The sequence below is a fragment of the Parastagonospora nodorum genome, assembly GCF_000146915.1.
Source record: "Parastagonospora nodorum SN15 chromosome Unknown scaffold_12, whole genome shotgun sequence".
Taxonomy (NCBI): Eukaryota; Fungi; Ascomycota; class Dothideomycetes; order Pleosporales; family Phaeosphaeriaceae; genus Parastagonospora; species Parastagonospora nodorum.
The window spans coordinates 916,704-943,968 of NW_001884560.1; the positions used below are offsets into that span (position 1 = coordinate 916,704).

Below are 27,265 nucleotides of genomic sequence, written 5' to 3' on the forward strand. Positions count from 1 at the left end.
CCAGTGTATCCCGAACTTCAAAAATTTCCAGGCGAGGATCACTTCGTGGCTGTTTGAAACGACATTTTCATCGTGGTGCGGCTTACGAGCTTTGTTCTCTTCATTTTGGAAGTATGTCACTGAACGCCTATGGTACACGCCGATTTGGGCAGGCCACCAGGACTGCTGGAATTGACGTTTGAGTTGCCTTGTGCGTATCCTCGGAGAAGACAGCTGTTTTCCCACGGATTGATATTGGATGGAGACTGTCTGTCGACCCGCTAGTGGCGAAGTCATGCACTTCTGTATGGCGGGCAGTACCATTGTTCTGGGTGCGCACGTCAGTGTCTTTGAACGCTATGTGAGCTTGCTGACATACAGTATACTGGTTGAATTTACAGTCAAAGCTGTATGAAGGTAATCGATCTCCCTTTGTATCCGACTCTCGAATTCAGCAATGTCTTTCGTCTTGAAGCCAAACTTGATGTAGTCCTTCCACTTCACCACCGCGGGGACACTCCCGACCTGGCTCTTCTTGTGCTTCTCAACAATCGCAAACAGCGGCTCGAGGCTCTTTTCGCAGCTCTTCAGAGCTTCGAATATCATCGAGGCCGGAACCGGAAAATGCTGGCCCTGCAGCGACGTCTGCCGCTCCATGACATCCCGGACGTTGTCAAGAAGCGCAAAAAGTTGATCGAGTAAGGCTGCCAGTCGTCCCAACTCTTTCGAAGCGCCCTTGACGTCGCGTATAAACGATTTGATCGTGCCGATGGTGTGTAGGAGCTGCAGTGAAAGTGACGCAACGGCCATGCCGCTCGCAGCGACGGAGAGGACTTCCATCGCGGATGTGGGTAGAGGTAGGAAGGATGGAGGGCTCGACCTGGGGGGTGTGGGAAGTCAGCTTCTCAGCCTGATGCAGCAGTTCCCCTCATCAGGCTGAGGATGTTGCGTTCGATTGGATGATGTGTTGGCATAGCCACGATGACCGCCACAGCCTTAATGCATCTCGCTGTATGCCCAGTAGGTTTTCAGATGCTGCGGAGAAGGGCGCAAGATATGGATTGCAACTGAGGGGAGGAATGTGAGGTGGTGTTTGTGAGGAAGAAGCCATCAACAGCACAATGCATCCTCTGCATTATGCCACGAAGAAGCACACCACGAACACAAAGCAGACTCAGTACAATGATATGATATGAACCTTCATACCCTATATCCACGTATTTACATCTGAAAATGCCACAATGCAAATATCGCCAGCTACCCCTTCCTTCTCGGGGCCAAACCATACATAGAACTCCTTCCATGCAAAAAAAACAACCCGCAATCATTCATGCCTCTTTTAATACCATTTCTGAATTCCAAAACGCAAATCCACTCGTGCGGTTCTCGTCCCCGACCACAGGATAGCACCTGGGTTTCTATAAAAGCATGAACATGGACAGTCGGCTAGCACCGCGTCCTCCTGAAAGGGGGTAATCTTTGGAGAAGTGAATACACACGCATGGATGAGACCAATAATCAAAATGCCACTGACTGTAGGAAAAAAAGAAGAGGAGAAACAGATGTTGAAAAGCTTGGCATACTACAATGAAAACAGGATGGTTACTGTTGAGGTACGTTGGTGGGCAAATTGAGGCTCATGTGAGATAGGGAGGAAATGGTGGTGTGGAGTGGGCGTTCAGGTCGTGGAGGCAAGGAGGGACGCGTAATCTTCAGTCGAGGTCGTAACGAAGGCGATAGCGATGACGATGAGCGCTGTGAGTCAAAGGATGCTGCAAGCGTTGCTCGATGACCTGTCAAGTTCGGGTCAGTATGCCATTGAGTCTAGTTCAGAGAGCAGAGTTTGGTAGCGAGAAGCAACGGCGCCGGCAACCCCGTCAATGCAAGATCATCTCGTCATCACGAATAGTGATGCACACGACCACAGCGCCATCCCACAGCCGGAACAGACAGAATGCAAGCATCGTCGATCGCCGTTGCTCATGCTGTGCGACATGGGCGTTCGGTGTCGGCCTAGACTCACTGGTGCATGTCCGGAATTCGTGTAACTGGGAAAATGAATTGTTTGTGTGACTTACCATCGCTGCCCACGGATTCTGCCAATCCATGAGTACACAATCTTTAGGCGCTCGCGGACACGCGTGGTTCGCAAGAGAACATACTTCTCCTCCTCGACGATGGGCACGACGGATGCAAACCAATACGGGAACAAAGCTGGGTCCTCTGGAGGTTCACCATACACTTGTATGATGCGTTCCCGAAGCCATGGTGCGCTAGCCTCCCGCATTTCCCGAACGAATGATGTGCAGCTGTCAAGCAGCTGTTGTGTGGACAAGGCTTCGATAGCTACGTCCGTCGGTAGTGGGCTTTGCGGGTGCTCGCGGAAAAAGACTTCGGCATAGTCGCGCGCCATGGTCGTCTCGCGCTGCTCAGCCGCGCCTTCCTCCGCCAACGAAACGTCTTCGATGCGCTCTACACGGCCGACGTTGTACCCGTCTAGCATGCCGTGATCCCTGACTTTGAAACGACCGATGCCGCGGCTCTCGATGAAGCTGCGCCCATCGCGAAGCAATTCGTAGTTGACAATCTCAAGCAGTGTTCCATATTCCAGGAACGGAGCTGTGCCGAGATTGCCTTGCGAAGCTGACGACCGGTTGTACATGACCATGCCAAATTGCTTGTTGCCTTCGATCACGCGCCTCATCATTAATCGATAACGGGGTTCGAAAACGTGGAGGAAAGTTGGCATAGCGGGAAGCGAAAGCGTGCAGATAAACAGTGGCATGCTAAACATATTGTCTCCTGCTTGCTCTTCGGCTTTCAGCGCCTCAGCTCGCGCCGTGATCAAGTCCGGACATAGACCATTGAGAAGCGAGTTGAGGATGGCGTTTCCAGGTTGGTGCTGCAGCGAAGCAGGGACGTGCAAGCCTCGCCTGCAGAAAGGGCAAATGTTGCTATGATCCATGACGCGCGACAGACAACGGCGGCAGAAGGTGTGACCACATGATGTCGTCGTGGGATCTAGCATCAAGTTGTAGCACACGAGGCAGTCCAATTCTTTGATTGCAGCATCCCGGAGACGCTCGATCAAAGCAAGATCCAACGCTTCGTAGTTGTCGCCACTCGCTGATGTGGTGAGGTAGTCGACCTCGGAGCTATAACGAAGCTTGCCCATTCCTGCCATGACGTATGTTGCCGCAAGGCGTCCGCCGTTTAGCTCTTGCCGGTGGCCCTTTTCATTCTCCTCGTGCTTTTCTGATGCTTGCGTGTTGCTATTGTCCTGGACTAATTCCTCGAGTAAAGTCGGTGTAGCTCCCGAAGTGGATCCATGGAGCGCTACCTCGACTCCCATGGCCTCCATGACTTTCGTCAAGGTTACGTCGACTGAGCATTCAGCAGATGCATGTTCGGCCCCACATCCCAACAGAGGGCACGCGATACCCGTTAGACGATCTGGCGTATTCGGGTACGATATATTTGTCCGCGGTTGCGGCGCCGGAAGGCAGCCACGACAGACTGTGTGACCGCAGGGCAGCGTCACCGGTGTGCTCAGCGGGTGCGAGCAGCGTGGACACTGCACGAGACGTACAAGGTGTCTAGCATCGCGATGGGCGTCCAAGGCCCCGGCATGCGGAGACTCTACCACGGCCCCATCGTCAACCATGAAGGCTTCCAGAGGGACGAGCGGCTCGAAGGGATGCTCTACGCTTTTAACGACGGAGCAACCTTTGGCACGTTGTCGATTCATGTATGTCCAGTCTAGTGTGCAGTTGTGGTGCCGGCCATATAAATCTGAAAGTCCGGGGAATCGGGTCGGACTGCGGAGATAGTGGGCGATCTCGGAGGGGTCGAGGGAACCGCGACGTCGAAGCGAGCGTTGTATGTCGAGATAGAAGAAGTCAAAATGTCGGAGACAGACGAACCGCCAGTGTCCGGTAAGTCTTGGTCGAGCAGGTGTAGCGGGCGGTGGTGGCTTCCAGACTAAGGGACCGGGGTGAAGCCGGCTTGCGCGTGCTGACGCAGGGACAAGAGGGAGGAAGTCGGAGGGAAGAACTTTCGAACGTGTGGCTCAAAGGTCTTTAATGTGCGATGAGTACAGGTAGAGTGGCAATGGAGGCACTTGAGAAGTGCGTGGGGTCGAAGAAGGCAAGTGGGGAGGCGCCAGACAAAGTAGGGGCTTGAATCATGCGCGGAAGAGTGAAGAGGTCATCCATTGTGGATAGTTATGGGATCGGCCGATCCAGTCCAACTGCCTGGTGTTTCGTGCAGGCTGGGTTCCCGTTCAAGGTGGCTCCGATCAGTCAGGCAAAGTGTGGCCGCTTCCGAATCGACATTTTGCCCGCGCATCGCGGATCTCGCTAAACCAATCACGGACATGGCAGTATACTGCACAGCAAAACTTCGCGCACTCCTTCATCGTCTACATGTCTTGCAGCCCTTTCCGGGGTAGACTACTTTACGATCATTGGCTACGGTGATAATGGCCGTTATTTGGTATGTTGCATATCTATGTACAGCAGACCCTTTGTGAGAGATACCCAGAAGAGCGCATGATTGGGACAACATAGAGAAGATTGTAGACCTGGCAGGCCGTGCGCATCATCCCAACGCCTCTTGCACGACGCAGCGTTGAAGCGGCCACTTACACCTGTAGGGACTGTACTGCTACGCCGCGGCGGTCTTCAAAAAAGGCTTGCACGCGTCATTGATGCACGTCGAATCAAGGTCATACCAGACCAATCAGAGCAGACACTAAAGGATGCTTAAGCCGCAGCTGTCAACACTTGTGGCCGGTGCCGATGGACCCTTTCTCGTGACGCACTTGAAGGCGGGGGCGCATGCTCGCGTGTCTTCACCTGAACGCGGCTCTCTACAGGACTGGGTACGCGTAACGAGGTATGACCCTTTGATATTCTCAATTCGACTGTTGCCATGCATTCAATTCCACCATATTGCATCGCACGCAATCCTTTTTTCGCGTAACATGCCCAAGTTAAGCTCCATGCCGGTCAGATTTCGCCGAGCTTATTGAAAATCAACAAAAATGGTACCTGGTAACCCCATACTCAAGATTCCCCTAGCCTGAATGTTACGATCCTCGACCCCACCCACAAGATAGTGTACATTGGACTGCCTGTCGCACGCCAGAACGCCGCGAGCCGATATTCCGATTTCTCTTTGTTTTGGTCGTAGGATTTCACGATGCCTTCGTGCCGTTCGTCTCCGTCTGCTCCATGTCCGAGTCTGACTCTGACTCGCTGCTGTCGTCATCCTGCTCCTCGTCTTCTTCCTCAAGCACGATTTGCTGCAGGACCCGCTTGTCAAACAGATCTAGAACAAACCGGCACGCTGGAAGGCGGAAGTGATGCGCTTCTAGAATCTGCATAACCTTGTGGAAGATGGATGGCCTGCTAAACCCTGATGCTTTCTTCGCCTTAATACTGTTGTCATCATATCAGTGTGGGGTCTTTGTTTATGGAACGGGGTACTGACGCTTGCAAGTCGTTTGCAGCCTTCTTCGCTAGCACCGTATTGCCAAGATCAGTCGCAAGCTTTAATATGCGAGCGTTTACAGGGTCGTCGTCGGTGATGGCAACCTTCACTTCGGTCTTGCGTGACCAGCTGATGTCTTCTGACTTAGCTATCCAGGGTGCCATCTAGAAAGTATTAGCATCTGTGTTAACAGGTCAACTTGGGAACTTGCCGTGAACAGCTTCTGGAAATGCAGGGGTAGACAGAATCCAAGTGCTTCGCCTGCATCGTTGACGACGCCGTCCCATCCATGTTCCAGCAGGATCTCCTGACCGTGGAGACTGCGCGAGATGAGACCTAGGACGTAAAAGGCCGTGCCTCTGAGCGACATCACTTCTGACTCTTCTGCAATTTTCACAATCCATTGTACCACGTCGGAGCTCTCGAGAAACGGGGCGCCGAGCTCCATCGACCCGACGTTGCCTACGGCCCAGAGACAGCCTTTGACCTTGACGATAATCTCCGGATCATCATCTTCCATCGCAAAGTCACGAATTGTGGCTACGAATTCGTCGAAGTGGCCTTTCTGCTTGAGCAGCTTACATCCCTCTTTCGTCCTAGTAAGTTCGCGGTAGAAGTGTGGCGGCACAAGACCATATTCAGGGTTTTCCGGCGCGTCATCGTAGGATAACTGTGCCGATGGCTTCTCGGGGATGTCGGCAAGCGCACGCGCCATCGAGGCTTCAATCAAGGCCACGTAAGTATCATTTCTCCCAAGGAACCAGTCGTCCATCTCTCTTGTGATGTAGTCCAGCCCGTCTAGATAGTGGTACCCAACGGAAGTCGACAAGAACCGGAGAAGAAGTGGAGCACCAATTTCGCCGAGATGGTCCAAAGCCGGTCGGCATTTCACTACAAACTCAAGAGACTCGGTTTGGTTGCAAGCCTCTTCTAGAATCTTGATGGCAACTTCACACACTTCTACGTCAGGGTCGTAAAGTTGCGTCACGAGCAACTTGATTGCCCACTCCGCGACGCCCTGGGGCCCCGTCAATTGCATTGGCTTTGTTGCGTACCTGCGTAACAATCTTGTAGCAAAGATTCGGATCTCCTTTGAGCATGATGTCATCGCTTTCGAGATAATGATGCGTATATGGCCGTCCAGAGTGTAGTCCATATTACTGAGAAGTGTCTTGATCAGATCATCGCGGTCGTTGAGCTCTACGATGTGGTAGAACATGTTGATGACTCTCCATCGCTCCAGTATCTGGATGCCTCTTTGATCCTTCGTCAGCGCACCCAGGAGCGCAAAGTAGCCACCAGTCAATGTCTCATTCATGCGATCAGCCTGGAAGATAGGTGATTCTGAGGTCAAACCGCTCATTCTGTCAAAGTGCGACAAGCACTCAGCGAGCTGTCGAATGAACTTGCTGTCGCCTAGGTGTTTCACGCCTTCAGGGCTCTGCAGAAGCGTGTCGATCAAAGCACACCCTGCTCGGACGTAACGTTGGTTTGGCTTTGTGTTTTTGACTTCGGAAAATCGATATTTGAAGGGCCGATAAAAGCCAAGTAGGCGATGAACGAATTTTGTGACTTTTATGGCTTCGTCAAGGCGTTTGGGGTTGTGTAGCGGACCTTGAATGATATTCATGATGACATCCCATCTCCACTTCTGGAACGATACTGTGTTCAGGACTTGAGTCTCGACCATGAGATTACGGAAAGCTGTTTCATCCACCTGCATTGCTGCTTGGAATTTGGACGAATCAGTCTGACGAGCTGATGCCTCAGTGTCTGTGCTTGTGGTGGCTTTGTTGTTGTACAGTGTCGTTGGACCAGAGCGATACAAGGTTCTGTTGACGCTATCAACCTGGTATATTGTGCCAATTGCGACGAATCTATCCTCCGATTGAAACTTCGCAGCGGAGTGCAATAGCTCCGGCATGACCTGTAGCTGAGCACTCCAATCTGGCGGTAGGAGCTCGTTCGCCATTTTCAAGACCTCTCCAATCAACAGTATCGTTTTCCGTTTCAAAGCCTGTGTTAGAGACTCTTGCTCTGCAAGCAGCAGTGCTGGCACTAGGCCTGCATGCAGGAAAGCCGCAAGAACGACTGAGACATAATGATCCAGTAAGCTCCACTTGTTCGTGTTGTCGTCTGAACCAGATGCAGACGATTCTTTGATTTGTTGGTTTTTCAGGTTGGTGACACGTCCGTAGGTAGTGAGCCTGCGACCTGCGAGAAAAGATGACGACCATGATGGAGGCTTGATTCGGAGAAGGTCGAACAAGAGTTCTAGGATGATGTTGCGAACATGAGGGGTGGGGATCTGCAATGACCAGAGAAGCGAGCGGAGGGGAAGGAAATTGTTCATGCATAAAGAGAGAAGTCCGGGCCAGCTCCTCAACAAGGACGCGATAACTTTGGCGTTGGCCTTCAGCTTCTCCTCATGCGAAGGTCCATGAATTGCATTCGCATCGGTAAACATGGCAAAGGGTGCTTCCAGCTCACGTCCAGATCGTAGGAGCCGCCGGCGGCGTGGTGTGTCAAGAAGATAGATGAAAGAAGCCCCAACACTCTCAGCGGCGTGGTAGCTGCCTTCTCCAAGTGCGTCCGCCAGCACGCCCATTCCACCTGCATCAACGAGAAGAGAAGGTTTTCTTACAAGAATTTCAGCAAGGGTCAACGTCGCAATGTTCCTCAGACGATCGTCGGCGTGTTCTGCCACTGCGACAACGATGCGTACTACAGCGCGTGAAATCTCTTCCACGCCGTCCTTGACATCGAGGAATGCGCGAACAAACTTCATGGCCTGTTCTCGCTCTACGCTGGCTTTGCCCTCCTTGACTAGTGACAAAATGACGAGGTAATCGGTATGCAGTGCTCGCACAATGCGCAGGGATTTGCGATCTGTGAAGGCATACCGCATGACTCGATAGGCGGCTGCTACCACTTCGCGGCTGTCGCTGAGCAGCATCGTCTGCATGCGTAGACCGAAGATTGACCATGCGAGATCGTATTTGAGTGTCGCGTGTCTCTTAAAGAGCAGGACCAGAGAGTTCGCTCGTTCGACGTAGTATTCGGGCTGCATGCCCTGTGATTCAAGTGCCTGCAGTATCTCGGCCAGGACAAAAGTCGGCGATTCTGTCTCGTCGCCGTCCTCCTCTTCGGTCTTGGCGACATGTCGTGATGGCGACCGTGACAGGTTGCGTCGGAACAGGTACGACAGCCTGCTCTGGGGATCCGCTGGCGGCGATTTGATGTCCTTTGATCGCTGAATCTCTGCGGCCAGACCTGACTTGAGCTGCGCTAGCTTCCTATTTGATATGTTGAGCTGCTCCTCGACCTGGAGGCGCTGTTCTTTCTTGGCGTTCTTCGCCGTCAGAGCCTCCAGCAGATTCTCCGAGCCGATCCTGATCTTGGTCTCCTTCTCTATCTGGTCCTGCAGCTCGGCCTGTCTCTGTTCCGAGGTGGTGTTGTCGTTGTCGTCCACGGTGATGGCGTGCATGTCGAAGCTCGGGCGCGCTCGCGACTCGCCCGAGATGGTGGGCGTCAATTGCGTGTTGAAGCTGCCCGGCCCTGTGTTTGCTGTCGCATACGAGGCGGCATTCCGCGACATGACGCTGGCGGCCGCCGTGGTCGCAGACGATAGAGCGCGGCCATCTCTGGTTCGACTGGGCGCAAGAAGGGAGCCCTGGTCCGTCATATGGCCTTCACCCTAGGCTTCCCAACCACATCGCATGTCTCGGTCGCGGCGATGCCTTCCTCGTGCCGCATGAGCTGTCGTCGTAGTTCCAAAGTAGTCGGGCGCGGCTGGGCGGGGGCGTGTGGCTGAAGAGAGAAGGAGCGGTGGTGGAGACTGCGTCGGCGGTGCGGGAGTTGTGGCTAGTGAGCGTGTGTGGCGGATAGGGACAGTGAGGATGCGGGCGAGGGTGAGGGACTGCAATTGATGGTGTAGCGTGGCTCCAGCGTGGGCATCTACAGGGACGTTGCCCGCCAACGTCTCCAAAGTCGCAGCCCTGGAGCGGGACCCGTCTAGGCGTCCGCGTCCGTGCCAGCTCTCCTCTCATGTGGCCCGCCTTGCCGCATCGGCAGCAGCTGCATGCTCGAGGATCCGCGAACCTCGCCATGCTGGCCTGATGTCTCCCGCATTTGGGCCCGGCAATTCCTCCAGCTGCAGCACCTTTACCATGCTGGGTGGACTCAATGGTAGAGGCAAGCTCCGACGGCGTCACGTGCACTGTTCGCTTGCAGCCGTTATCCCAGAGCTCCCATGGCGGAGGTCGCCGACAGCCATGCCGACGAATGGCATCGCGTGCCTCGCCGCCTCTGATGTCGGCATCCAGAGCTCGTTCGCGCTCTAATCGTGAAAAGGAACAGCGTGCAGTTCGGCGGACGCCGTTAGTAGTCATCAGATAAGAGCTCGCCAATTGATGCTATAACTACTTCACTTCTCCTCCTTCCAAGCTGGCATCACCCACTCTTAGCTTCCGACTGACTCCTATCAAGTCTCCCTTCACACGGCTTCACTCATCATGTCTCAGCTCTCTTATGCCCGCTATGGCAAGGACAACGTCCGCCTATACAAGGTCGACAAAGACCCCAAGACCGGCACCCATACCATCGTTGAGCAGACGATCCGCATCCTGCTAGAGGGAGACATTGAGACTTCGTAAGCTGCTTGCATCCGAGACTCCAGCTCCCACTAATGCGCCAAAGATACACCAAGGCGGACAACTCAGTCATCGTTGCTACCGACACCCAGAAGCAGACCACATACATCCTCGCCAAGCAGCACCCGATTGATCCCCCCGAGCAGTTCGCCGCCATCATTGGCGACCATTTCATCGCGACCTACCCGCATATCCACGCGGCACACGTCAAGATCATCCAGCACCGATGGACCCGCATGAATATCGACGGCAAACCGCACCCACACTCGTTCTACCGTGATGGCGAAGAGCTCCGCGTCGTCGAGTCGGTCACAAGAGAAGGCCAGGGTGTTTCCATCCGCTCCAAGATTGAAAAGCTGCTCGTACTCAAGAGCACCGGATCCGCCTTCCACGGCTTCCACCGTGATGAATTCACCAAACTCCCCGAGACTTGGGACCGTATTCTCAGCACAGATATCGAGGCTGGGTGGCAATGGAAGCTTTTCAAGAATGCTGCTGAGTCAAAGTCAATCGACTTCAACGCTGCATGGAAAGCTGCAAGAGAAATCACCATGAAGATCTTTGCCGAGGACGAGAGCGCCAGTGTCCAGGCGACAATGTACAAGATGTGCGAGAAGGTACTGGCCACCATTCCTGAAGTTGACGCTGTTGACTACGCGCTACCCAACAAGCACTACTTCGAGATTGGTATGTTTCACTATCTATGTCGAGTTGCATATATCACTAACACACCTGGTAGACCTCTCATGGCATAAGGGTATCCAGAACACGGGCAAGGACGCGACCGTTCTCGCTCCCCAGACTGATCCAAACGGTCTTATCCAGTGCACCGTCACCCGCAAGGGCACGAAGTCGAAGTTGTAGATGAACATCTGTGTAGCGCTTCTCTTTTCTTTTTACGAATTGACGGCTTTGTGAATACCGCCAGACTATCAACGCATTTCAACGGGGACGTCAGATATTGAGAGTAGAACCATGATACCACTTGTATAGATTTGAATTGAAGGAGGGAAGGTGGAGAGTAGAAGATGGCCTAGCGAGCAGAACTTGAAGTGAAATTCGTAACTTGCCATGTTATACACCTGTACATAATCATCCATTTAAATGTACAACTAAAAGTATCAATGTGAGAGGAAAAGAGGGATTCGCTCTCTTAGCAAATGGGGTGATGACATAAGCACATGACGCTCGTTCGCTGCTTCCCAAAAGTTTCTCGAACCGCATCATCGGCAGCGCATCACCGACAAGTTAGCAACCCCACCAAAGCGATTCCCCTCCAACCTCTACGTATGCCTCTACAGTCGCCATTTGAAGCTTTACATCTCTGACACCCTGAGTAGTGCTTTTCGACGACTTCACAAATATGCCTCCCAAGCAGATTCACGGAAAGGGCCGCACGCTCGCCGAGCCCAGCTTTGCAGCAAACACACTACACGCCTTCACAGACAAGGAGAACAGGAGCGTCGTCACTGCTATTGGCCTGTTTGCTGTAAGAAGCCCCCGGAGCCGCATGGAGATGTCCCCAGTAGATGTTCACCAGCACAGGCAAAGAATGCGATAGTAGCGCATGATATGAACAGAGGCTGACAGTTCATGCGCAGATTGGCGTCACATTTCTACACAGCAGCTGGGCTGAGATCCTTCTGCCCGCGTAAATGATTTTTACGATAAAGGATGTCGAAGCACACGCCATGAGGCCAGACCAGACGAGCCGGAAGACGAGCCAGAGCGCCCTGAAAATCTCTTACAACTGTACAAAAGTGAGGAAACAGTAGAGAACAGATATGGAGATGGCGTTTAGGAAGGAACACAGCAATGACTGATGGTTAGTTCCGGTCCGAAAAAGGACCACAACGAGAAATCTGTACAACACCTGAAACAACATCTACACACACACATTACTCGCACTACTCCACACATCTCATTCTCACAATCTCAGTCTTCCAATTCCTCATCCATGGCCGAACTAAGCCCACCCGGATCTCTTACATCACACTCTCCCCTCCCCCGAACTACAAATAATCTGAAACCCAATCTGCACCACAACCCTCCACTCCTCGAACATTCGATCGCGCGCTCCACACGCTTCCGCACAGCCTTTACCAAGACAAGCAAGCACCTGTCTCCTCCCTGTGACAGAATGCTTGGTTACTCGAGCTCAGACAATGTACTGTAGTGCGACATCAACCCCCCAGAACCCGCACTCCCCTTCCCGAGCACGTCAACGCTGCGTCTCGTTTCGTCACGCTAAAAGTGTCAAAACTAAGTGGTCTGATACTCGCGTGGTGGGAGCGTGTTGTTTCTGAACGGATGTCGGATGGAAGGCGTCCCGTGAGCGTGGGAGATGTTGGTTTGCGGCGCGGCGGGTGAGGAGGCGGCAAGAGGGTTGGTTTGGCGGCGGGTGAGGAGTCAGCATGAGTGAGTGTTGGTGGACTTGCTGGCTGGCGGTAGGTGGGTGAATGGATGAGCGTGTGGAAGCGCTGGTGGCGTCGTTTGCGCGCGTGCGATTAAGGCACAGTAAAGTCAAGTCACCAATAAGTCACTCATTATCAAAAAAGCTGCCTTGCGAATAATAGCGATAGAAATATTTGTTTCTTCAAATTACGTTCCAAATCGTACAATGCAAAGCCCCCGCCCCGGACAAATCAACAGTCCGGCTGTGAAAGACAAGTAATGAGAGCAATGCTCGCTAAATAATTAACAACGACAGAGATGGCGGGCTATATACTATGCAAAGATTGATAGAGAGAAATGGAAAACAGGCCACCAAAGGCCTGCACACAATTGCGCCTCGCCGAATATGCGTTTATAGATAAAGGGGAGAATGGGCGGCGCTCTAGTGTACCCTGCCAGAAAGAAATGGTGTCGTAGCATGCTATGATGCTGGGGTATCTCAATTCTAAACTTCTCTAACCCAAACCTGAGGAGCATGTTAGCAGTTGCTTAAGATCATTGAGTATGAAGGGGAAGACTTACCTCCAGTTTCGCCATATCGCTGTTCTCTTTTCTCGCCATACTCTTGGCTGTGTCGATGGCCATGTCGAGATCGTCTTGATCCGCCATTGTGATCATGTCGCCGTCGTCTTTGAACTCGACCTTGAAGTTGTTCCGCACACCGAACTTCTCCTTGATCTGTTGGCAGAAGTCGCGCATCGAGGTATCCTGGCCAATGAAGACATAGCGAGTGTCTCCAGCATGAACCTTGACTCGGATCTTGCTGCCCACGTTGGCACGATTGCTGCCTCCGGATCGGTTAGAGCGTGCGGGCGATCGTTTCCTTGACTTGGAGCGCGACATCATCTCGAACTCGGCATCGTCGAGATCGCTACCGTCGTAATCGTCTTCGTCCTCCTCCTCAATATATGCAGGTCGTCTGCTTTGTTTCGAGCGAGCGTACTGGCCACGGCTTCCGCGAGATGGCTGGCTGTAGCCATCATCCTCGTAGTAGTCGTCGATTATATCGTCGTCAGATCCACGACGACGCGGCTTATTATCACGCTGCTGCGACCTATTCCGCTGAGACTCGCTGCGATTTGGTGGAGGTCGCTCAGATGCAGAGCGTTGTGTACCTTGACGACGAGGAGGCTCAGGCTGATCGAATGCTGCTCGCCCAAGGTTCAGTGGCTGTGGCTTTGGACCACCACCGCGCACTGATTGAGCACGGCTCATGGGAGCGGGAGCATCGCCACTTCCGTTGGATTTCCGGCCGCCGTCGGACTCTGGCGGTGGGGTCGGTGGGAACATGTTGCGGTTCATGGGCGGTTCCGACTGTTGGCGTACTCGGCTCTGGAGCTCCGGCTTTACCAAGTTGGTGGCGGCGAACGAGAGCTTCTCCTCAGGTCTGTCGTCCTTTGCTACAGTTGCACCCTTCTTGATCTCAGATCCGGCGAATCCGGTGAAGGCGTTGGCGCGGTCCGACGCGGCAACCAGGCGTGCCTTTCCAAGGTAGTCCTTGGTCTTCAAGTTCTTTACTTTGGCTTCGTTGGGGCGGTAAACAATGCCCACGGGGATGGAGAAGACAGTGTAGCCCTGGGTTTAGTCAGTATACAGATCATGCATCTGAACTATGCGATCGTACCTCTGCGTTTTCGTTGATAGCCTCGTCAATTACGTCGTGGTCGGGAACCACTTTCTCCTTCGCAGCGAATGATAGATCCTGCAGACCCGCATCCCTCTGCTGCAGGTAGATGTAGCAGAGACCACGGTTGAACAGGACCTCGCAAGAATACAGCTTGAACTTCAAGCCGAGTTGTTCGTAGTCGATGTTGTTGTTGCCGCGCAGGTACAGGAGCGTGTCGTTGAAGTTGGCCAGCGCCTCCTCGAAGTCGCCCATGAGGAAATTGGACACACCCTGCTGGAAGTATGCGACGGCGAGATACTGGTCCAGACGCACAGCGCGCTGGTAGCAATCGACCTGTAGAGTGTCAGCGCGGGCTCGAGCGCATAGACAGGGCCCATCCGTCACTTACCGCCTTCTCATGCTCGCCGAGTGTCGCATGGATGACACCGCAGTTGAAGAGGATCTTGGACGTGTCGGAGATGCCCTCGAAGACCTTTAATGCCTCGTCGAACTCGTTGTTATCGTAGCTGGCGAGGGCTGCCACCCAGGTTTCGATTTCCTGCCCCGCTATCAGTTATCGATTCTCGGAAGGAAGGCGCCTTCGGTCCTTCGCGGTTGCGTGCGGAAGGACCGAAGGCGGCACGAGCACGCACCTGCTTCAGAGACATGACGAGTGGTTCTTTCACTAGTTACCCGGCAGTATGGTGTCGTCAAGTCTCAGTGAGCAATTGCTCCTACTCCACGGTACGGATGGACAGGCGGTGCTCCGGTTCGTGCGCGTTCAGGTCAGTTTCCTCCTCTTTGCTTCGTGCAGATTACGGGTAGCCGCCGGGGCTATATGGTGGGCGCGACGTCGGGTATTATGTGGTTATGTGGTGGTAGCGAGAGTGACGCCACAATTAGAGCTAAGAGTAGTGCAGGTGGGAATGTGGTGGTGGACTTGGGCCAGGAAAACGATTGTACGGCGCGCAGGTGATCAGGCACAAGTTGGCGGGTCGGGCGAGGGAGTAGAAGGTTTCGAGCGCAGCACTTGAGGAGACACAGTGAATTTGGCGGGCGGTTGCAGGGTGGCTCAGGTGGGGAGATCAAATCTGAGTCCCAGCGCGTCTGAAGACAAGCCTTGGCTGGCACCGCGGCTACGTGCACGACTCGACATGATTGGCCCCCTGCATCGTGAAGCCCATATCCACAGCGGTTACGGCCTTGTCTAGCTGTCTACCACGCCGCACACCCGTCCCATGCCAGCCTGACAACAACGCCATCGTCCAACTCTGTTCAGAGTCCTATGTTGTTTCTACGCGCCGCAGTCAGCCGGCAGCTGCTTTCGCTCCGATCTCCAGTGTCGCCGCGCCGCAGCAAACATCGAGTGAATCGAGTTTGCCCCCTTGCCATCGTGAGCTGGCTGCGTTTGAGAAGCGTTACATGGCCGGCTACCGACTGAGACACCCACGTGACGAGCCCTCAGTGCAGCAGCCACTCATCCGATCGCCTGGGGCTTCCAGGCATGAACGCATGAACCGGCCAGGCTTCGCGCAGTCCGTGTTCGTGCATGTTCAGTTTCGGGCCTAGATTTCCAGGCACATGCCCAGGAGATCTACGACCAGGCACGGCATCCGCATGGCACTTCATCACCACAAATTGAGCCTCATTTATCTTGGTATAGCCTCATTTCTCACTTGGTACAATCTCATACCTATGCTGCTTGGTAGAGCATCATGTTTAGCTTGGTAGAGCCTCTTCGGCCTTGTTGAGCCTCATACAACTTGGCAATGCTTCACGCTCGCTCACAGCATGCCTCGATCGCGCTGTTCATCGCGCTCCTGCCAGACCGTTTTCCCCGAACACGAGCATACGGTCTTGTCGTCTGCGATAGCACTATCAGCATGGTTTCACACCTAGCAATGACTCGCCTCGAGCGGACGAATCGAAAAAGCACTTACTATCCCAGACACCTGCGCTCCGTGCGATGACGCCTACTAGCGTATCCGGATCGTTCTTGTCAAACTGCGAAACGTTAGGGCCGCTGATTTTCATGTAATCAAGTTACACTGACCTTCCCATCCTGCTGTTTGGCGACGATGATGCTCCGTCCGATCATCTCCCAGATGTGTATCGGTTTGTCTAAGAAGACGGCGCCAACACCACCCTTCCCTACCTCTACTGTACCAAAGATGCCCCGACATGGTTGGCCTTCATTCTTGGCCTTCGAAGCTTCCCATATAGCACCAGCAGTTTCAGGGCCCTCAGAGATGTTACCACTTTCTCGCACAGTGGCGTGATAAGTTCCAGGAGACAGTCCTCGTATGCTTAAATCGATGATGGTCATACCAGGTGCTACTTCGACCATCCGTGCTAATCCGCGAACCTTGTTCTCTATATGGGCCGCGTGTGATTCCAAGATGCACACTGCAGCGCCTGAATATGCTTGTTAATCTCAAGCACTGAAACCGGAGAATCGCATACTCACTGTCCGACTTTCCAGACCCACGTAGAATAGCATCGCGTCCAGTAGACTGTATTGCTTCAACTATTGCAGAAGGTGGAGCAGTGCCTTCAACAGAGACTAGCTGGTCCTTGAGGTTTGCTGAAACTTTGTGAATTCCTATGTCATGGTCAGTGATTACTCTGACGTATTGGCGATAGCCGACAGCGCTCGTACCACTCAGTTGCTGCAAGCTGCCTTCAATGTCATTGATGCAACTTTGGCAGGTCATAGGCACTGCGAATACTGTTTCGAAGACTGGGACCGTCATTTTGGGAAAGAAATCTTTGATGTGAAATCAAAAGGCTTGAGCAAGTTTGGTGGTGCTTGACTTGGTCGATTTGAAATCGCCCGCAATGACCGAATACCGACCACACGTGATCGCGCTGCATCGCAGCTTCCGCGAAATTGTTCCATGCGGCTTGGCATCTTCAATTCGACATCGCGAGCGACACGACCACACCGATCCCGCCTCCCGTCGTTTTCTACGGTCACTGCAAGGTTCAGATCAACTGGGGAAAGGCGCGGTCAGATAGCACACCGGCCATTGGCCTCACACAGCCAACATGTCGCAAACAGTAGGCAAGGTACGCACGCATCGGACCTCCGCATCCCAACCTCACAATCACCCCAAGTCCTCATACTCACAATCTCCCAGACTCGCCTCGCCTATTCCCGCTCATGGCACCTCATCGACATCGGCTCCGACCCGCGCGCCCTCGGCCGCGTCGCCTCCTCCATCGCCCTGATCCTCATGGGCAAGCACAAGCCCATCTTCGACCCATCCACCGACTGCGGCGACTACGTCGTCGCCATTGACTGCAACAACATCCACACGACGGGCAAAAAGCGCTTCCAGAAGCTATACCGCACGCACACGACGCGGCCGGGCTCGCTCAAGGAAATCAGCATGGACCGCATGATTGCCAAGTGGGGCGGCGGCGAGGTGCTGAGGAAAGCGGTCAGTGGCATGTTGCCGAAGAATAGGCTGAGGAAGGAGAGGTTGGCGCGCTTGAAGACGTTTGAGGAGAGGGCGCATCCGTATAAGGAGAATCTTCTGAGGGTGGAGAATGGGGGTGGGCAGAGTGTTTTGGATCACGAGGAGGTGCAGAGAACGTTGAGGGCGGCGAGGGAGGGGCCAAAGACTGATGCTGCGATATGATGGTAGGAGGGCCGAGGGCTGTACAATGCGTCAGGGAAGCATGTCATTCTAGGTTGGAGTTTTGGGACGGAGCAAAAGCTCTCGCTGGCTGGAAAGGCCGGCAACTGCATATTATGTATCATAGTGGCGAGCTTTGACGCTTAGCTGTAAGAGCAATACACGAATATCTCACACAAATCCCACACGGCAGGACACTTCATTTTCATCAAGAGGAAAAGTATGATATTGTGCTATTACAAGTGGCAATAGCATCCTCCAGGTCTCATCAAGCGTAATAGCACGCCCACGACCCGATGCCTTTGCCACGCCAGACAGAAATAAGTCTAAACCTTCCCAAGCTCAGAAGACCGCTATGCATGAATCTGCACATGTCTCAAAAACGCCTTGTATGCCAATCTGAAAAGCTTCGAAAAGCTCGGGAAAAGAAAACGTAGATGTCGAAGATGGGAATCGCAATCTGGTATCAAAGGAAATAGAAGAGGAGGAAACTAGTCCTTCTTGCTGGCAAGCACACCATACTGGCCACCGCAGCCGGCCCAGACCAGTTTTACGTCCCGTACAGCAGTGTTGTCGATCAGGGTGGGTGTGTCGATGTCATCGTCAGTACCCTGGGCAGTCTGGTAGTTTGCCGAGAAACCCCAAGAGTAAGCCTTGCCGTCCTTGTCGATGACAATGGAGTGGTCGGGCCCGCACGAGCCAGCGACAATGTTTTTCAGGTCGGAGAGGGGGGTAGGCTCAATCAAGATCTTGGGCTTGCCGTTGTTCTTCATCAGACGCTTCTCGTCGTCAATGCTAGCCAGAGTCTCGCTGGGCAGACCGGTTTGCGAACCATCACAGCGACCCCAGACGAGCGCCTGTCCGTCCTTCGTGATCGCGATATTGTGATGTGAACCTGCGGCAACCTGCTGGACCTGCTTGCCCTCGAGGCTGGCCACGATGCGAGGAGTCAAGACGTTGGCGTCGTCTGCACCGGCGTTGGCAGGGTATCCGGTCTCGCAGTAGTTGTTGACACCCCATGACCAGACATGGCCGTCCTCTGCGATCGCAAAGCCGTGGTAGTCGCCACTGCTAATGGAGACCAGCTTGTGGCTGACCTTCTTGAAGGAGAGATCGCGGAATCCGACCTTGCTGGGGAACAAGCCCTCGGTGAGGTTTCGCTCCGTCAGACGGCGACCTAGTTGGTTTTGTTGACCATTGCCCCATGCGTAAACATTGCCATCCTTGGTGAGAACGAAGACGTGGTTGGTACCACACGCGATCTGGGTGGCCTTGGTGACACCCTCAATGTACTGTGGGTATTCTGCAACATCACCCTTGCCCTTGAAGCCGAGAATGCCCTCGTTCTTGCGGAACGTGCCCCAGCCGTAGACGGCGCCCTCTGTGGTGATGGCAAACGAGCAGCTGTCGCCGGCAGCAATGTCGACGAACGTCGTGTCTGGCAGGAAATACTCGTCGGAGATGGCGGTCGGGGTAGCCTCGAGGTCGATCAAGCCGCCCGTCTCGTCTTCTGAGTCGGAATCGCTGTCGTCGGCGTCGAGATCACGCGTCGGTACGACTGCATCTTTTGTGTTGCGTCCCAGCGCGCCGCTATCGTTGACTCCCCATGACAAGATCTTGTTGTCCTTGGTCAATGCAAGAACATGCATGCCACCGGTTGCGATTCGCACAACCTCGTGCTTGGTCAAGAGCTCGTTGTAGCGCGGTCGCTTGATGTCAATGGCCTTCTTGGTCGCGCCAAAGCCGTTCTCGCCATTCGCGCCTTCGCCGAAGACGAAGACCTTGAGCGGCTCCGTGTAGCGGACGTCGATGATCTCCTTCTTCTCGCCGCGCACTCGTCGCGGGCCCTTGACCTTGGGTCCTGCTGCCTTCTTGGGTGCAGGCTTCTCCTCTGCTGCGGGCGAATCTACATCAACCTTTGCCTTCTTGGCCTCAGGTTCGGGCGAGGCCTCTTCTTCGCTCGCTTCGTCCTTCTTGCGCTTGTTGGTCTTCGCGGGCGCGGGTGCGGGCTTTGCCTTGGGCTCAGGCACTGGGATGGCTGTCTTCTTTGCGCGTCCCTTTGCGGCAGCTAGAGGTTTGTAAGCGCGAGATGATATTTGCTCAGACGCGTTCTTCTTACGCTTTGCGGCTGGTTCAGGCTCAGACTCGGATGCTGAATCTTCTGCATCGCCGTTGGTGATGGCGGGCGCTGCTGTCTTTGCGCGTCGTGCTGGACCTTGACGAATTAGCACCGGTCCATACTCGTTAGATGGATGTGACGTACCAGTGCCGTTGACCTTTACTGCTTTGATGGGTGCGGGTTTTGCGCTCGCGGCGCGGGTTCCTGCAGCTCGAGCCATGTTGCGCGACTTGAATAAGAGGAATTGCGCGTGAGGATTGCAAGTCGATGGGCCAGGTGTTGAGGTGGCTGGTGTTGTGGTGTGAGGAAATGCTATCAAGTTAAACTATTTTGAGCTCCAGGGCTTGCTATGCACGGAGCTCCGGAATTCATACTAGACCATCCCTGTCACTGTCACCACTCGTGCCAGCGTACAGCGTGCCGTGCAGCACCAACGTCACTGCCTGATTGGCCCTATCGTCGTTTGGTTGCCATACAGTCGCGTCTTTAAAAGCTCTCTTAGGCCGTCTTCTACATAGTCGTTAGTCATTCAAGGCACCTGTTAGGCACTCGAGGAGGCACGGGGCCTGAGTACCTGCATCGCCACCTTGACAGCCCTCACAAGTCGTCCGAAGTGAAGGGACATCTCTTTGTGCCACGTCCCCAACATGTTCCTGCATCGAAGCGTTGTTCTTGTTGCCCTACTCAAGAGCTGTTCTTGCATCCAACCAGAAGCTCCCTCGCCGAAAGCTGCACCCCTGCGTGAGCTACCATGGGCGCAGCTCAACTTCCTGCATACTACCGATGTTCACGGCTGGTGGGGTGGCCATCTCCAAGAGTATGTGACCTTATCTCAGCTAAACTGGATCCTCATTCTATGCGTCCGCTAGTTAGACTTGCGTCTCAATATGTCAACATGTTGCTGTTCGCACTGCTTACCATAGCACAGAGCTTCGTATTCAGCTGATTGGGGCGACTATGTCTCGTTTGCCAAACACTTGCGCGATAGAGCTGATGCAGATGGCACCGACCTTCTGATTGTCGATACTGGAGATCGTGTTGAAGGCAACGCCATTTATGATTCTTCCAAGCCGCGAGGAAAGTTCACCTATGAAATTGCCAAGGAGCAGCATATCGATCTGATCAGCTCCGGTAACCATGAGTTATACAAAGCCGATACTGCTGAGGGAGAGTATATCCACACTGTTCCCGACTTCAAAGGGAGCTACCTAGCCTCCAACCTGGACATCATACATCCCAAAACAGGGAAGCTGGTTCCGCTTGCACCGCGTTACAAGAAGTTTAACACAAAGAATCAGGGTATTCGTATCCTGGCCTTCGGATTCATCTTCGACTTCACTGGAAATGCGAATAATACCGTCGTTCAAAGAGTGGAGGACACCGTTAAAGAGGAGTGGTTTATGGAGGCGATTAGAGACAAGGAGGTCGATCTGATCGTCGTATTTGGTCATGTCGACATCCGCTCTGAAGAGTATAAAGTGCTCTACAAGACTATTCGCTCTGCGCACTGGGATACGCCGATCCAATTCTTCGGTGGCCACTCGCACATTCGGGTACGTAATGTCAGCCCTTCGAAATTTTGACCTCTATTCGTAACAGTATCCTTAGCACTCAGTGCTAATTCAGGACACAGGACTACAAGATCTTCGACAGCGGCTCTGTAGCTCTCGAGAGTGGTCGCTACATGGAGACATTAGGCTTCATGTCCATCGACGGACTCAACGCTGGCGGTTCAAAAGATGAAGGCGCTGCAACTCAGAAGGCAAAGCTCACCTTCTCTCGGCGCTACATCGATAACAACCTCTTCTCCATGCAGCACCACAGCGGCAAAGACGAAAAGTCTTTTCCCACCGAGCACGGTCTTAAAGTCTCCAAAGCTATCGGCAACGCCCGCAAATCCCTGGACCTCACCCACAAGTATGGCTGTGCTCCCCACGACTACTGGGTCAACCGCCGCCCATACCCTCACAATCAGAGCATCTTCACCCTGATCGAAGAGCAAATGATCCCCGACACAGTCTCCAAATCCGACCGCATCAAAGCCGGAGGCAAAGCACTCCTAATTACCAACACCGGCGCCATCCGCTTTGACATCTTCAAAGGCGCCTTCACAAAAGACACAAAATTCCTTGTCTCGCCCTTCACGTCTGCGTTCCGCTACATCCCTGATCTGCCGTACAAAGCCGCCAGCCAAGTCATCAAGCTGCTCAACAACGAAGGTCCGATCATGCTGGAAATGATGGACCAGAACACATTCCTCCAGCCGCCAGAAATCCACGCCGCGCGATTCCGCCCACACATCCTGTCCTCAAGCCCCAGCTCCTTCGCGCCCCAATCCCACGGTCAAAACATCCTCAAGCCCTCCTCGGACCCCTCAACATTCCCCGGCTACACGACCAAGGACGACGCCGGCACCGACGGCGACGACACAATCCACTCGCAAATCGAATTCTTCAACGTCCCCAATTGCATCCAGTCGGCTATTGGGTTCGACGCCGAGCATGAGCCGCAAACGGTCGATCTCATGTACAATGAATTTATCCAGAAGTGGGTGTTGTTGGCGCTGGAGTATGTGGGAGAGAAGTATGGGATTGAGGATACGACGAGTTGGGATGGGGGGAAGAGTTTCACGGATGTCATGACGGAGTGGGTGGAGGGGCATTGGAAGGGAGAGTGTTAGGCGGGTGGGGCAGAATGGAGTTTTTTTGCTGAATCGTGTATGAATCAAGTCGTTGCGCGTACTGTTCAGTTTCGACGTATCGCCCCTAGGCATAGCATATGTACTGTTTGATGCGCGATTCGTGGTTCCTGTCCAAGCCCACACCTCAAAAAGACATGTAGCGCATTTATTGTCTGATTCATTTCCATTATGCTACAGAAGGCATCGTGATGCTCCTGCGACCTATTATAACGCCAATTCCATGCCTTTCCAAAACTCCGAGGTTGACGCTATTTCATTCCTGGCACGCGTGTTCTTGTTGCGAAATTATCCTTGGTCGTAGCCCTCGCTTATCGCCCTGCGCGCATTGCCCTGGCCTGTTCTCGTTCGCTGGCGTTGTACTTGAGCAGTTTCTCGATGAGGTCGACGTGGGTGAGGATCATGCGGCGGCAGCAGTAGCGTTGGAGACCAATGGCGTCAAGGGCGTCGCTGGAGGAGAGAGAGTCAGCGGGGCTGGTCTTGTGTAGCTCTGAAAGGGCCATGCTGGGTGGCAGAGGGTGTGATCGGGTTGTGGATCTTGGCTACACAGCGGGAGCTGTATATAGGGACTGAATAGTGAGGCTTACCCTTCTGCCATCTCTTCGGTGAGAAGGTCCATGTATTTCTCCCAGAGATCACCGACGACCTACAATGTAGTTAGAATGCGCCGCGCTTTGGGCTCTGTGGAGTTTAGTCGTACCTTGCCGCAAGAGAAGCAACGGATGGGGACGATCATTTTGGCGCGATAGACAACTCGGATATATGCGGACGGTTTATGCGACCAAGTTTCTCGAAGACTGCGAGCAACAAGGTGAGATCCAAGCGTGGTGTCGCAGCTACCTTGCCATGTCAAAGAAAGTTGCCCGCGCGCGCTAACACACTAGCGTGCCGCGGGCGGTGAAAAGCTTCAGAAATTATTTCGACCTGCTAGGGCCGAGCTTCGCGAATTGTAACTTGTCCGCCAACACCAATTCACCACTCGTTGTTCCTATTCCTTTTTCGCGCACACGTTCAAGATGGCGGAAACTAGTGCGCAGCTGAAAAGAAAGAGGGAAAGCGCGGCCGGGCTGCAGAAGAAGGCGAAGAAGCAGAGGAAGAGCGATGCAACTGCGGCAGGTGCGGAGGAAGATGTGGTTGCTGCAGAGGTAGCTGAGCCGACACAAGGACCGAAGGCGATTCCACAGACACAGGACAAGACGAAGAAAGCATCGCGGAAAGCGCAGGCGAACGGTGCGCCCGACCAGGACGCGGCAGTCCCATCGAGTACGAAACCGATCAAGGACGCAGAGGCTCAGCAGAATGGAGGCCCTGACAAAAGCAATTCTTCGAAACAGAGCAAGAAGCAGCGGAAGCAGGACCAGAAAGACAGCAAGAATGAGCAGCTGAATGGTGATGGGCCGGTAGAAGGTTTGGGCGCACAGGCGATGCCAACACCAACGAAATCGCCCATACAGGATCCCGCTGCGCCTGCGAAGAAGTCTTTCAAGGAGAGAGTGGCAGAGAGCAAAGAAGCCGCCAAAGCGGAGGTGGCAGAGGTGCAAAGCTCAGCGCCCGCGAAGAAGCACAAGCAGAAGGCTCCCGGGAAATGGGCCGTCTCCCAAGTACAAGGAGGATGGTTTCTGCCTACCGACCCCGTCTTCTCCCAGGACGAAAAGTGCCTGCTCCTCGCGAATCCCAAAGGCGTTCAGAATCTACGCTGCCGACACGTCTCTCCTCTCGCACTTTTTGGCTGCTAGCAACACGGGCGTAGTCACGGCATATGCGCTATCTTCAACCCAATCCCTCGCACGTCTACGTCGCCGACTCGAACTGCCTTATCTCACTATGGGACTGGGTTGCAGGAACGAAGATTGCTAGGTGGGATATTGGAGCTACCGTTCGCAACATGGTGGTCATCACGCAGCCCGGTACCGATGAGGATCTCGTATACTGCCACGAAACAGGCGACAAGCATGTTGTCAACGTGCACGCTCTCCGCACCAAATCACAGGCCTCAAAAACAGAACTGAAACACGTACTCAAGACCGATCTACGGCAATCACAAGCATCCAGGTTCTCCTCCAGGGCACAATATAGTCATCATCTCCACAGCCGACTCGATCACTGTTGGCAAGCGGCTGAAGGTCAGCAAGACAGCTGTGCAAGAGTTCGAATATGTCTGGCGCGAGCTCAAGTTCTCAAAGCGCGTCACCACATGCGACACATACTTCCGCCAGCGAGAGGTTCCAGAGAATGGCAAGAAGTCGGCGCAAGATCAGCGTGACGTTCTCGATCTAGCAGTGGGTGATGAGATTGGTGTCATACTTCTCTTCGAGGATATACTGGCAAGTTTTGCTGCGCTGGAGAGTGTTCAAAAGGGCAACCAGAGTAGAACAGATAGTGTGGAGAGTCTGAGACCAAAGAAACTGCATTGGCACAGAAATGCGGTGGGCTCAGTGAAGTGGTCCCTTGATGGTTAGACTCGCAATTCTCAGAGCTTTGAATTATCGCTGACACCTACTAGGCAACTACCTCATCTCTGGTGGCGACGAGACTGTCTTGACCATCTGGCAATTGGCCACTGGCAAACCCCAACATCTCCCACATTTGACCGCAGCGATAGAGAGCGTCGTCGTTTCCCCCACCGGTTCCTCATACGCCCTCTCACTCGCAAACAACTCTGTGATTGTGATATCGACAACCGAGCTCGAAGCTAAAACAAACATAGTTGGAGTGCAGACACGGCGGGTGGATCCGGAGCAGCTGCCCAAGGAGACGAAATCTGGGAAGCCTGCATTGTACGCTCTGCAGTCAGTACCGATTGCCGTGGATCCCAAACACACACAACAGGTCCTGTTCACTGTACCTGCATCACAACCACGACAAAACATCAGTGGTGTTCTCCCCGAGCCATACCTGCAGACCTTTGACATTGCAAACCAACGCCCTGTTGATCGACAAGCTCTGACACGCAACAATGCAACAGACCCCAACATGGGCCCGGACGGTGAGCGTATCAAAGAACCCAATGTAAGACACATCCAGGTGAGCTACGATGGACAATGGCTGGCAACAGTAGACGAGTGGTTACCACCTCGGGCGGACACTGCGTTCCTCCACGAAGGCAACTCCGAATTCACCGAAGAACAACGCCTGCTGCGTCGCGAGGTGTACCTCAAAATCTGGCGGCGAGACGAGAAAAATGGACAGTGGACACTGGAGACTAGGATTGACGCACCACATTTCCTTGAGGATGTCTGTGGCAACGGCAGGGTGCTTGACCTAGTCGCACACCCCAAGGAACACATCTTCGCAACTATCGGTGAAGACCACATTATCCGAACTTGGAAGCCTAAGACAAGGTTGCGCGATGGTATTGTTGTGCGAGGCGCTGACAACAAGGGGCTGGTCAACTGGTCGCTGCACCGATCTATTACACTTCCCGATCCCGACAAGGTCTGGCTGGCCGAGGCGACACTCGAGGCTGAGTATAATCGCACTTCCCGTCTGGCCTTCTCACCGGATGGCTCAGTGCTCGCCGCTGGCGTGTCTGGTGCATCCGAGTCTGACCGTGGACTAATCCACCTCGTCGACACCGACAATGCCGCGATCCGCCGCTCAATGACCGAGATCGACGCGACGGTACTTTGCGGCTTGGGCATTGTTGGCCGATGCCTCGTCGTTGTTACCGACTGCATCACTGTATGGGATCTGGTCAACGATGACATGGTATACTGTGCATCGATCAACACCACCGGAGTCGACTCTGTCGAGCGCACATCCGTCGTTCGCTTGGCGACCAACGAGGTCGATGGAACCTTCGCTCTCTCTCTGCCTCACTTTGAAAAGAACGACAATCCCTCTTTTAGGTTCAAGAAGGCTTCATCGAAAGTGTTCGTCTACGACACGGAGCACAAAGACCCATTATGGTCGCATACAGTACCAGGCATCACACTCGGCCTGACAGCAAGGAAGGGCCAGGGCGAGAGGGGATACATTGCACTCGACTCAAGGTCATGCATTCGCACCATAAGCCCGGCAGCTGGATCATTGGCCTTGCCTCTGCACCAGAAGTCGGAAGAACCCGAGGTCCAAAGCATGGAGATTGATGCCGTAGAGGACGTTGAGGAGGCGGAAGAAGGAGTCGCAAGCAAAGCGCTTGCCGATCTTGTGCTCGAGAATGAGTATGACAAGCCAGTTGTCACGCAGCAGGACCTGGAGGAGATTTTCCATAATGATGGCGCGCCTCAAGCACCGAAGGATGTGTTTAGTGCGGTGTTGCGTCTTTTTGGGGGCGTTGCTACTGCGGCGGCTTAGAGTGGATGGGTGTGTATAAAAGAATTCTACGGCTGATGTTACTTTCTACACTTTCAGGATATTTGTGAGGCCTTTCTTGATGTTACATATTGCGGCAATCGCCATGTAGAGAAATGCATCAGCTACATGCCAATACATTTCTTTCCTTTTCAATGTGCTCGTAGAGTAGTTTGACCAAATATTCCGAGTTAATGTGTATCGCACACGATCGCTGGACGGTCTTTCGTTCATTTCTGCAGAACAGTATTGTAATAAAGTTCCCAATCCAGCTTCAAGACCAAGTAAAGTATTTCCCAAAGGCTTGTTGCACCCCTCAACCCGCACAGC

The 27,265-nt window shown here is 53.7% G+C and overlaps 13 protein-coding genes across 13 annotated transcripts; 5 read left to right on the forward strand and 8 right to left on the reverse strand.

The window, feature by feature from the left end:
• Positions 1-336: 336 nt before the first annotated feature.
• On the reverse strand, positions 337-819 carry SNOG_08328 (hypothetical protein; the record flags this gene model as incomplete). Its single annotated transcript, XM_001798596.1, has 1 exon — positions 337-819. The coding sequence occupies one exon, from the start codon at positions 817-819 to the stop codon at positions 337-339; it is 483 nt and encodes a 160-aa protein (XP_001798648.1).
• A 1,234-nt stretch (positions 820-2,053) lies between these two features.
• SNOG_08329 (hypothetical protein) lies at positions 2,054-3,340 on the reverse strand (the record flags this gene model as incomplete). The annotated part of the gene is made up of 1 exon (XM_001798597.1): positions 2,054-3,340. One exon carries the CDS (start codon positions 3,338-3,340, stop codon positions 2,054-2,056), a length of 1,287 nt encoding a protein of 428 aa, XP_001798649.1.
• Positions 3,341-5,176: 1,836 nt separating this feature from the next.
• Positions 5,177-9,157, reverse strand: SNOG_08330 (hypothetical protein; the record flags this gene model as incomplete). Its single annotated transcript, XM_001798598.1, has 3 exons — positions 5,177-5,387; positions 5,473-5,636; positions 5,738-9,157. The coding sequence occupies 3 exons, from the start codon at positions 9,155-9,157 to the stop codon at positions 5,177-5,179; spliced, it is 3,795 nt and encodes a 1,264-aa protein (XP_001798650.1).
• A 12-nt stretch (positions 9,158-9,169) lies between these two features.
• On the reverse strand, positions 9,170-9,643 carry SNOG_08331 (hypothetical protein; the record flags this gene model as incomplete). Its single annotated transcript, XM_001798599.1, has 2 exons — positions 9,170-9,486; positions 9,574-9,643. 2 exons carry the CDS (start codon positions 9,641-9,643, stop codon positions 9,170-9,172), a joined length of 387 nt encoding a protein of 128 aa, XP_001798651.1.
• A 280-nt stretch (positions 9,644-9,923) lies between these two features.
• On the forward strand, positions 9,924-11,249 carry SNOG_08332 (hypothetical protein). The gene is made up of 3 exons (XM_001798600.1): positions 9,924-10,123; positions 10,171-10,811; positions 10,864-11,249. Exons 1-3 carry the CDS (start codon positions 9,987-9,989, stop codon positions 10,986-10,988), a joined length of 903 nt encoding a protein of 300 aa, XP_001798652.1. The 5' UTR covers positions 9,924-9,986; the 3' UTR covers positions 10,989-11,249.
• Positions 11,250-11,305: 56 nt separating this feature from the next.
• On the forward strand, positions 11,306-12,031 carry SNOG_08333 (hypothetical protein; the record flags this gene model as incomplete). Its single annotated transcript, XM_001798601.1, has 3 exons — positions 11,306-11,411; positions 11,465-11,613; positions 11,726-12,031. The coding sequence occupies 3 exons, from the start codon at positions 11,306-11,308 to the stop codon at positions 11,777-11,779; spliced, it is 309 nt and encodes a 102-aa protein (XP_001798653.1). The 3' UTR covers positions 11,780-12,031.
• A 1,042-nt stretch (positions 12,032-13,073) lies between these two features.
• SNOG_08334 (hypothetical protein) lies at positions 13,074-15,166 on the reverse strand (the record flags this gene model as incomplete). The annotated part of the gene is made up of 4 exons (XM_001798602.1): positions 14,838-15,166; positions 14,594-14,743; positions 14,203-14,538; positions 13,074-14,153 (listed from the first exon to the last, which is right to left on the reverse strand). Exons 1-4 carry the CDS (start codon positions 14,850-14,852, stop codon positions 13,074-13,076), a joined length of 1,581 nt encoding a protein of 526 aa, XP_001798654.1. The 5' UTR covers positions 14,853-15,166.
• Positions 15,167-15,839: 673 nt separating this feature from the next.
• SNOG_08335 (hypothetical protein) lies at positions 15,840-16,979 on the reverse strand. The gene is made up of 5 exons (XM_001798603.1): positions 16,844-16,979; positions 16,652-16,786; positions 16,238-16,599; positions 16,125-16,188; positions 15,840-16,048 (listed from the first exon to the last, which is right to left on the reverse strand). The coding sequence occupies exons 1-5, from the start codon at positions 16,935-16,937 to the stop codon at positions 15,969-15,971; spliced, it is 735 nt and encodes a 244-aa protein (XP_001798655.1). The 5' UTR covers positions 16,938-16,979; the 3' UTR covers positions 15,840-15,968.
• Positions 16,980-17,232: 253 nt separating this feature from the next.
• SNOG_08336 (hypothetical protein) lies at positions 17,233-17,989 on the forward strand (the record flags this gene model as incomplete). Its single annotated transcript, XM_001798604.1, has 3 exons — positions 17,233-17,253; positions 17,325-17,627; positions 17,654-17,989. 3 exons carry the CDS (start codon positions 17,233-17,235, stop codon positions 17,690-17,692), a joined length of 363 nt encoding a protein of 120 aa, XP_001798656.1. The 3' UTR covers positions 17,693-17,989.
• A 327-nt stretch (positions 17,990-18,316) lies between these two features.
• SNOG_08337 (hypothetical protein) lies at positions 18,317-20,164 on the reverse strand (the record flags this gene model as incomplete). Its single annotated transcript, XM_001798605.1, has 2 exons — positions 18,317-20,034; positions 20,089-20,164. The coding sequence occupies 2 exons, from the start codon at positions 20,162-20,164 to the stop codon at positions 18,317-18,319; spliced, it is 1,794 nt and encodes a 597-aa protein (XP_001798657.1).
• Positions 20,165-20,591: 427 nt separating this feature from the next.
• Positions 20,592-22,624, forward strand: SNOG_08338 (hypothetical protein; the record flags this gene model as incomplete). Its single annotated transcript, XM_001798606.1, has 3 exons — positions 20,592-20,761; positions 20,873-21,497; positions 21,578-22,624. The coding sequence occupies 3 exons, from the start codon at positions 20,592-20,594 to the stop codon at positions 22,622-22,624; spliced, it is 1,842 nt and encodes a 613-aa protein (XP_001798658.1).
• A 118-nt stretch (positions 22,625-22,742) lies between these two features.
• SNOG_08339 (hypothetical protein) lies at positions 22,743-23,454 on the reverse strand. The gene is made up of 3 exons (XM_001798607.1): positions 23,343-23,454; positions 23,230-23,288; positions 22,743-23,092 (listed from the first exon to the last, which is right to left on the reverse strand). Exons 1-3 carry the CDS (start codon positions 23,376-23,378, stop codon positions 22,954-22,956), a joined length of 234 nt encoding a protein of 77 aa, XP_001798659.1. The 5' UTR covers positions 23,379-23,454; the 3' UTR covers positions 22,743-22,953.
• A 154-nt stretch (positions 23,455-23,608) lies between these two features.
• SNOG_08340 (hypothetical protein) lies at positions 23,609-26,938 on the forward strand (the record flags this gene model as incomplete). The annotated part of the gene is made up of 4 exons (XM_001798608.1): positions 23,609-24,333; positions 24,393-24,656; positions 24,688-25,096; positions 25,146-26,938. Exons 1-4 carry the CDS (start codon positions 23,659-23,661, stop codon positions 26,936-26,938), a joined length of 3,141 nt encoding a protein of 1,046 aa, XP_001798660.1. The 5' UTR covers positions 23,609-23,658.
• Between the last annotated feature and the right edge of the window lie 327 nt (positions 26,939-27,265).